Here is a 10,021-nt window from a genome sequence, read left to right as displayed (position 1 = left end):
GTGTACATAGAAAAAGTCTTAGATCTTTGAGTTCAGCTCATGAAAAATGGGGGCAAAAACAAATCACACTCTGTCTTTCCAGGCACATTTTCATTTTTCTGTTTTAAAAAGTTGAGTAAATCTGCTCATAATGGATCCCTGAGTCAGAAGAGCATCACCTCCTCGAACACGACTCCATCCGAGTGTTTGTCCAGTCCTCCGTCAGCCGCTTCCTCCTCCACTTCCTGCGGGTCTGAGTTGATCTGTGCGACTCCCAGCCTGTAGAGGACAGAAAACAATCATAACTTATCATGGGACGAAACTCTGATCATCACCACCTCCCCCGGCTGACAGGCGCTCAGCACCTCCGCGATCTGCTGGTTCACGATGTCTCTGCTGCTCAGGAAGTCCAGCAAGCGGTTATAGAGGTAGTAATACGCGGCGTTATCGAACACGAGAGCTTTCCGCCGAAGCGCCGTCACGCTGCTGTTGCCGATGCTGCTTTCACGCTGGGGTTGGTCACAGATCTCTGTGACAGCGCTGGTGTACGGCTCCAGCTCTTTGCAGAGGCTGATGGCGTGGTGGGCGTGGTGGAGGGCGCTCGGTCCGTCGGGTCGCACGATCCAGCGAGAGGCGGATTTGGTGAGTGGGTGCAGATGAGGGTTGGACTCAGGAGGGTCAGATCCAAACTGTATGGCTGGTCCTGAAGCTCCGAGCAGGAGACGTACTGAAAGAGGGGAGGAGACAGACGGGATCGTTCAACGGCCAATCAGGCGTTTAAAATCTGTGTACTACAAGTTCCCTACAAGGAAAATTTAGCATGAGGTGTATAACTCAACAGCATGTCTTTTTTGAAGGAATATTTTCATATCAGTTTTATTTGTACAGCCCTTTTCACAGTATTTGACATCTCAAAGTAGCTTTTCAGAAATAAACGGACTAAATTATGATATTTTAATATCCTTTTTGGAGCTGTCACTATTAATGTGCTGTACAGAAAGATTCTTAAAAATGCATTTTTCTTTGTATATGTGTTGATGTTATATAATGTTAATGTCTGTGTTTGCAGGGTTAACTAAAACTACAAACAATTCATCACTTGAAATCAATTAAACTTTAAATTCAATTACATTTAACCTTTAACTTGTTTCATATTATGTGATGTACTAAAATAACTAAAACTTAAAAAAACATTTTTTTTAAAAACCTACTAAAAATTAACCAAATTTAAATGAAAAGGGAAAATACAAAAAAACTAATTCAAAATATATATATAAAAAAAAATACTATAATAGTATCTTACTGATACAACATACAACAAAAAGCTGTGTAGATTCTTGACATTTTTATTTTCTTTTTTGATTAACAAAACGTATAAATGGAAAATAAAAAGGGGAAAAATATTTTAATGATATTAAGATGATGAATATTATTGTCAATATAATTGAATAATATAACTATTATATTATTAAATATATTATTATTATTATTAATAATAATAATATTACTAAATAACTAAATCAGAAATAGCACTGTTGTAATATTTCACTATAAATAAAAAATATTTTTAAAATGTATAATATTTTTAAAATATATCATTTTTACAAGGCTACTGTAAAATTGCCATACTTATATTTATCTTAACTTTCAAATGTTAAAACCTAGTGCTTTAATTTTGGTAGCAAACCACAGGGAGCCCTTAAAGCTTCTCTTTTGTTGACAACAGAGAAAACACGCAGTGCCTGTATTTATTTAATTAAATCACAGCTTTTGTGATTTTATAATCGCACTAAGCCATATTGCTTGTATTTTATTTCATTTATTACTGTTTATTTAATATCAAGTTTTTTGTTTTCGTTTCAGTTAACTATAATAACTCTGATATTGTTTATAATGATGTTTTTGTTACTGTAGCAGTAGTAAAAAAAGCATGATAAGTTATGATTGTTTTGGAGCAATTCATATGAGGACTTTTGTGAAATATGTCAATGCAACAGAAGCGTTATAATAAATATTAATATAATAATTAGATTTTGGTGATCTATTCTCACCTGTGGTGGTGTTGTAGGTTCAGAGATACATCCCTGATTTTTCCCCCACATCTGTGAGGCCAGTTCAGGATATAATACATCAGTGCAGAGCGCCACCTTCTGGGCACAATCCGCCACATACAGCGGCGGCCAAAACCGGGACGAGCAGCAGGTCCAGATGATCTCGAGCACTTTCCCTGCGGACGATATACTTGGCTCCACAGACGACCTGCAGAGATCAGACTCACACATCAGCTCATCTCATCACATGAGAGCTGTGCTGTAGTGAGTCTGCTACCTGATGAGGACAGACTTTACTGACTCTGCCTGCCGTCAGGAGCTGCTGCGCCGTCCACAGGCCGCTCTGTGAGTGTGAATACAACAAAGACACAGACGCCAGCAGCTCGTCCTGTCAAACGAGAACAGCAGGCCATTCTGTCATTAATACTACAGAATATTTCGAGTAACTCCACTTGACGTCTGGAAATGGCATGTGTAGGGAAGAGAAAGTGTGATAGAGTTGCTTTGTGTTACTGAATAATTAATATTAGTGATATTATGGCTTTGACTGCACCTACACTATCAGATGAGAACAAACTTTGAACTGAACTCATCTGAATAATGACACTAATGTGCTCTGTATTTTTGTGAATGGTCCACTGAAACAATTTCTCATTTGTTTTGGTCCTGCCAATACTCCTGTGTGGCAGCAAAACATTTTTAGGGTGAGACGGTGATGTGATTACAACAATCTGCACTAATAAACATGTTTTCACAGTTGTTTCATTGAAACTGTCTCTTTAAATCAAAATTACAGTTAATGCACTCAACAGCATGGATAGAATTAAACAGAGAGAAAAGTAAACACAGATCACATTACCTGCATGTCCCTCTTTTGCATGCAGACACTGCTACCCTATAAGCTAACTCTATATGTTCACGTGTGATATCCTCTGGTTTAACCATCTCTGCCCACTGCCAAGCAGCTTTTTCCAGCTGCAACCGAGGAGCCATTCTGCACAAAGAAAAACACAAGTCTTTGGAGTTATACAAAATACACCTGAACATACATGTAGACACCCTGAAAACAGAAAACACAACAAACACACACTTTTAGAGAGTTACACAGAGATCACATACTGTACACAGCAATAAATAATTAAAAAACAAACACAGACATCTTACACAGAAAATCACATCACACACACTTGACAGATACACACATCTGTGTGATGCACAGGCCTTGCATCACTGGTCCAGCATGCACAATACTTTTGATTTTACCCCAAACATCAGAAAAACACTCTAATGACAGCGAATTTATTTTAACAAGCAAACAACTGGCAAGCACAGCAAATAATATTTAAGAAGCACCACGGAGTCCCAATTAGCACATACATTTTTGATTATCCCATCATCATAATTCAGTTTAGAATAAAACATACCGTCAAAAATAAATACTCCGGTTCACGGCCTCAACACAGCTGTATTGTTTTATAAATCTTTAGTAAACACAATAATATTAAATGTTTTCATCGAGGCTGCGCAGTTAGCATGCTAGCAGCTAGCTCTCGACTTATTTTCATTAAATACATGCACCTGGCGTGAATTTACCAAGAGATTCTAGACTGTGAAGATGCTTTCATAAATATAGGAATTTTAAATCACACTTTATTTATGGTACGTTTGTATTTAGCGCCCTTGCGTCAGCTTTTATATAAATATTTTTGTCCCTTCGTCAGTTTCAAACTTCTATGAGACGTACGTACTTACGCGTGACGTAATCGCGGCGTCTGACGCCAGCGCGTCAGTGGGCCGCTCAATGTCGCGCTGTAGCCACATGGCAACATACTGTTTTCATTCACTTTCTCTCTACTCTGGAAAAAATACAATGCACTGAGTTGTTGAAATGCGAAACAAACTCTTAGCACAGGATAATATGCTGTTTTTGAGCTAGATGACATTTAAATGACCATAAATGGCTCATTCCCCTTTGACATAGAACTATATGCTGAAGTACACCACAAATTGCACAAACAGGTTTCTGTACATTTCCTCTCTGATTATTTATTTATTAATATTTTTGCATCTTGGAAAAGTTAAATGGATGTCATAGTTTAAAAAAAACTGTAGGCCTATGTTCATACCAGTAATGTGGCCTAATTATTTGTATGAACATAAAAAGATAATAATAATAATAATAATCAGTCCCTGAACAAAGGGGGTCAGTATCAAAAGTCGCAGTGATCTTGTGTGCTGCTTTAACTACAGTGCATCTCTCTTTTTTTTCTCGCATTTGTTTGGCATTGAAGAATATAAACCATGTATTTTGGATTGCTTCCATTGTCCTCATTTGTAAGTCGCTTTGGATAACAGCGTCTGCTAGATGACTAAATATAATGTGTTGGAATGAATACAAGCAGCAGCAAGTCAATATGAACAACTCATATGACGCACCTCATGAAGTTAGCAACTTTGAAGAAGTACATCTCTTAATTCCCACATATTTTAATGACAATAATTTTAAAATGTGAAAAATAATCATGCAGAATGAATATTTATGCCCAAACCTTTGTATATACCTAATACACATATAATTATAAAACTCCAACTTTTAGAGCTGTACAAACACTTGTCCACATGTAATCAGTGTGTGACAGATGTTTAGCTCTGTCTTCAGCTGTAGATGGTGCTTGGGTTAAGGCAGCTTTGAGGGGGTCCTGCACAGCTCCTCCTTTAGATCCGTGACATTGGTCCTGTTGTCATGGAAATAGTTCAGACGCATACATTTGACAAAGAGTCTTCAAATGCACAAAAGCCAGGATGATGAACAAGGATTAAGCTCGACGCATCTGAGACGCCATAGACAAATACTGCTTCAAAAGCATTAAAAAGCACTTCTTTAGGGGTGTTTCGCGGGCTATATTCGTCTTTATAAATGAAGGGAATGTTTGGTTTTCGCAAGAGTAGACTTTGCACGGTACAAATGCAACAGAACAGTTGCATTTAACATTGGAGCAGCAAGTGCTTTTGCTTGGACACGCGAGATGGCCAGAGTGAGAGTGCGATGCATTCAGCACCTGTCAGGATGGTTTGTTCTGTTCAGCTTAATGACACGCCAGAGTCACTCCATCGAGACAGGTAGGGTGATGGGTGTTCAGTTCTCACGATTTATCCCGTTATTACCTCGTTGACTCCGACACTTGTTGCAATCAGGTTTCTTCTCGTATTCTCATTTGTGTGTATTGGCATTAGAACTAGTTGGAATTGCAATGGCCTTCACACACATTTGGCTTGTCCCGTGTAATTTGTCTTACCACAGTAATCTAATGAAGTTGCAAGTTGAAATTGAAAGTAGATTCAAAATGACATTTAATCTTTGATTAGTAGTTTTTCAGTTCCTAAAATGTTTTTCAAATATGTTTTAATGCCTAAATTTTAAAAACGAACACACAGTGAAATAATAGCCTAAAATTAATTTCTTTTTTAAAAACGTTTTATTATTTTTTATTTTACTTACAAAATGTGTGTGTGTGTGTGTGTGTGTGTATGCATGTATGTTATTATTATTATTATTATAAAAATTTATTGAACCATGTAATAACAAAACCCTTTACCAAAAACTAAAATAAAATATATATTAATGTAGGCCTATGTTTAATTACATATACACACATTACAATGTTTGTAGTAAACCTATTTTATAATAAACTGCACTTATTTATATATAGACATGTACAGTTATCGTTTGATATGAAAATCATTTATTGTTTTTTTTATTATGAGACAATAGGCTACATCTGGCTAAGGATGATTAATTTGATCTGACATTAAAAAACTGATATAGCACCTCCTCATCTGGTCCTGAGAAAAGGCCCTGGCATCTGTGTCATTACCCACCGAGTTGGCACTCTCTCTGCTGTTTCTCTAGAGTTTGAAATTACAGTGGGAACCCGGGAGTGATTGGAGTTAAGAGCCCTTTGGTCTTTCCAATTAAAACATTTATAGGGAACTGACTATTCTGCTGCTGCTCATTTTTGTGGAAACTCAGTTGAGGACACATGGTTACAGAATATTTTGAGGTATTGGTCCTTTTCCACCAATAGAAGGTTTCTCTGGACATTCCTGGCAGTGAGACATCACAGATCTACCGTTGCAAGTTGAAATTGAAAGTAGATTCAAAATGACATTTAATCTTAGATTAGTAGTTTTTCAGTTCCTAAAATGTTTTTAAAATATGTTTTAATGCCTACATTTAAAAAACGAACACACAGTGAAATAATAGCCTAAAATTAATTAATTTTTAATGTTAATACAAAGCCAGTTCATGCTTGTGGTCTTTCTAAATTCGAACTGAATTTGTTCTGTGTTCCTTCCATCCATGTGTTCTTTGTTTCAGTCTGCATGACCTTTAAAGGAATAGTTCATCCAAAAATGAAAATTTGCACCCAAAAATGAAAATCTCATCCTCAGGCCAGTTTGTTTCTTCATCAGAACAGATTTGGAGAAATGTGGTGTTGCATCACTTGCCCACCAGTGGATCCTCTTTAGTGAATGGGTGCCGTCAGTATGAGAGTCCAAACAGCTGATAAAAAAACATCACAATAATCCAAAAGTAATCCACACAACTCAAGAGTTTGTTTCTTCATCAGAACAGATTTGGAGAAATGTGGTGTTGCATCACTTGCCCACCAGTGGATCCTCTTTAGTGAATGGGTGCCGTCAATATGAGAGTCCAAACAGCTGATAAAAAACCACCACAATAATCCAAATGTAATCCACACAACTCAAATCCATCAGATAATGTCTTCCTCCATTGAAAAAGTCCATCCCCTGTTTATATACACGTACATACATACATATATGAATAACACAGATTCACAGAAAAGGCATCCTAATCAAGGACCTGTAAGTTATCCATACAACAAATTTAGAGCACGGGGAATAAAGGAGAGTTCATGACGTTTGGTTTTACTCCTGGGTACAACAAATGTCTTGTGCCGCCGAAGAGAATAAGTAGGTGTTGGAGCCATAGGCAGGAAACAATGCAATGGTGATGAACTGTCCTTGAGAACACGCAGCTTTTCACTTCACAAGATGTTAATTGATTGAATGGAGTCATGTGGATTACTTGATTTTGAATCTTATGGCCATCTCAATATTCCCAACAGTGAATGTTGTGGACTTCTGTGGACAGACAATACAGGGGGACGGCATGATTGTAAAGTCCCACCAGGAGTCCCAGAAGTACTACTTTGTCTCCATTGGGACAGATTGCCAACTCACCATGCAGTCCGCCACCCCCCGGGAGTTCTACTTCCGCTTTTTTCTGGTCTACAGCCTGCTAATATTGTCCCTGCACAGCCCCGCACCCCTCTTCCCAGAATCACCCAGGGGGTCCTCCTCATCTGGCCCGACGCGGCCTGATCTGAGCTTGGAGCCAACCACCGGGGAGGGGCCTGAAGACCCCTGCCATGCTGGCTCTTACATCCAGTTCTACGACGGGAGGGATAAGTCTGCACCCCCTATTGGCCAGCCACTCTGTGGGAAGAGCCCTCCCCGACCAGTGTTGTCAACGGGCAACTTTCTAACTCTACGTCTTGTGACGCGAGGAACTCAGCCAAGGGTGGACTTTGTTGGAGACTTTACTTCATTCAGGCTGGGTTAGAATGATTTTACATCCACTTCTCTTTTTCTTGAAGTTGAAGCACGATAGAATATCAACAATCTGCTCATATTGTTTGTCTCTCCAGGTTTTAACCAATCAGAATGCAGCGGAGAACCTTACTTCAACTGTCGCAATGGGAAGTGTATTCCCATGAGTCTGGTTTGTGCAGATGAAAAAGGCATTGACAACTGTGGCGATGGCAGTGACTTAATCGATTACCCTGGTTGCAATGGTCAGTGAGTTTATTTTGAGAAGGCTTTTTCATCTGGGATTTGTTCTTGATAGATCTTGCTCTTGTTTTTGTGTGTTTCAGGTCCTCTATCGACACCCAAGCCCCCACAGCATCACGTTACCCAACCTACACAGATGCTGGATGTTCCAACTCGGACAGTGTCCACTTTAAAGAACTGTGCCACTCCAAACGCCATTCCTGATCCAGATTCTGTGACCGGTAAGTAGTTCTTAAATGCAATAAAAAATATGCAGCCGAACAGAAACTCTCTTAAAAATAAAGGTTCTTTATTGGCATCTATGGTTCCATGAAGAAACTTCAGCATCCATGGAAGCTTTCCTTTGGACAAAAGTTTCTTTATAGTGGAAAAAGATTCTTTAGATTATTAAAATCACACTAAGAAAAAAAAGGTTCTTCCTTTTAGAACTGTTCACTGAAAGGTTATTTGGTGAACCAAAAATGGTTCTTCTATGGCATCACTGTGAAAATCCTCGTTTTGGATTCTTTATTTTTTAGGAGTGCATATTATGGTGGTGACTGGTTTGTAAAGCACATCCCATCCACATTTAAAGGAATAATTGCTACCCATTGTACTCTGGCTTGATAGTTGAATGCAGAAATTGTTGTATTTTCATATTTGTTAATGTATGTTGAATTTGTAATGAAACAAAGCACATTTAAAGGAATAACTGAACTAAAACTGAAAATGTCGTCATTTTCTTACTCTCATGTTGTTTCAGTTCTGTATGACTTTATGACTATATTTCAAGTCTACTCAAAGGAACCATTTTTTTCTTAGATTGAAGAACATTTAAAAAATCTATAGAAGCTTTTCCTAGTGAAAAAGTGCATCTAGACATTGTAGTAAACATCTCCTGTTGCCTTTCATTGTAGAATTGTGTTATGGTGTGTAAATGACAGCATTTTCATTTCTGAATAATCTGTTCCTTTAAGATAAGTTAGTAGTTTCTTTCTCATCTTGTAAAATTGTTTTACAGGCTTCCCAGAATTCTGTATGGTTAACTGCAGAAGGCCAAACTAACAGAACCTAGCACATGTTACTGTTGAAGCGTTCAGTAAATCAAATCAGTTTTACATGGTTGTGGGTCACTAAAGTCACTAAAGCAACTGTACAATATCCACCATCTTATTTTAAGTGCATATTTAGACCTTAAAAAGTAATTTAGATAGATAGATGGAAAACCTAGAGTAAGAAGATGGTTCAATGCACAAAACCTAAATATATCGACTACTCCTCAGAACAGCGCCTCTTTTTGAGTGTCCATAAATGTAACTTTATTGCTGTATAATGGTGAACTCTGAAAGGCTAAGGACACAAAGCTAATTGAGGAGCACATAAATATTCATTGCAAACAGTGAGCAGTAAATCAGCTGTTCGTTGTAACTTCTCAAGAGCACTAGTCTGCTAAGTAGAAACTACTCTTGTGCATTTGAACTAAAAGCTGACATTTAACTCCACATTCGATCTAAACTGCTTTTAAAAATCCACAGGTGTTTGAACAACACCACACTACTTGAAGAAACAGAATTCACAAAGAAAGCTCTAGGGACTATCATATCATATTTTACTGTATAAAATGATATAATGAAGAACACATAGTTGCCAAAATCAACAAAAAGCCTCTAAAACTATAAAAAATTGTTTACATTTTTTAAATAAAGCTGAATGAAAATGTAAATATTAGATGAAATACTTAAAAAACTTGAATAAAAATAAAATAAAACTTAATAAAAACACAATCTGATAAAATCACATAACAGAACTACTAAAATGTAAACTAAAATGAAAGCTGCAAATATATAAAAATAAAAGCTAATTAAAAATTAGTGTTGTCAAACGATTAATCGCGATTAATTGCATCCAAAATAAAAGTTTTTGTTTACATCATATATGTATGTGTACTGTGTATATTTATTATGTATATATAAATACACATGTATATATTTCAGAAAATTATGTTATTTTTATATATTAAATATATTTATTTATAATATAAATTAAATGAATATAACTATAGACATGTAAATATTTTCAAAATATATACTGTATGTGTGTGTATTTATATATACATAATAAATATACACAGAACA

At 36.9% G+C, this 10,021-nt stretch overlaps 1 protein-coding gene across 1 annotated transcript; it reads left to right on the top strand.

The window, feature by feature from the left end:
* Positions 1 to 5,056: 5,056 nt before the first annotated feature.
* On the top strand, positions 5,057 to 8,128 carry LOC107690879 (low-density lipoprotein receptor class A domain-containing protein 2-like; the record flags this gene model as incomplete). Its single annotated transcript, XM_016489299.1, has 4 exons — positions 5,057 to 5,150; positions 7,181 to 7,672; positions 7,763 to 7,909; positions 7,991 to 8,128. Coding segments are annotated over exons 1-4 (871 nt in total), but the record flags the coding sequence as incomplete, so codon positions are not given.
* Positions 8,129 to 10,021: the final 1,893 nt, after the last annotated feature.

This window comes from Sinocyclocheilus anshuiensis, unplaced genomic scaffold, assembly GCF_001515605.1.
Source record: "Sinocyclocheilus anshuiensis isolate Anshui unplaced genomic scaffold, SAMN03320099.WGS_v1.1 scaffold5315, whole genome shotgun sequence".
Taxonomy (NCBI): Eukaryota; Metazoa; Chordata; class Actinopteri; order Cypriniformes; family Cyprinidae; genus Sinocyclocheilus; species Sinocyclocheilus anshuiensis.
The sequence above is the reverse complement of the archived record's forward strand: the minus strand, read 5'-3'. Positions and strand labels throughout refer to the sequence as shown.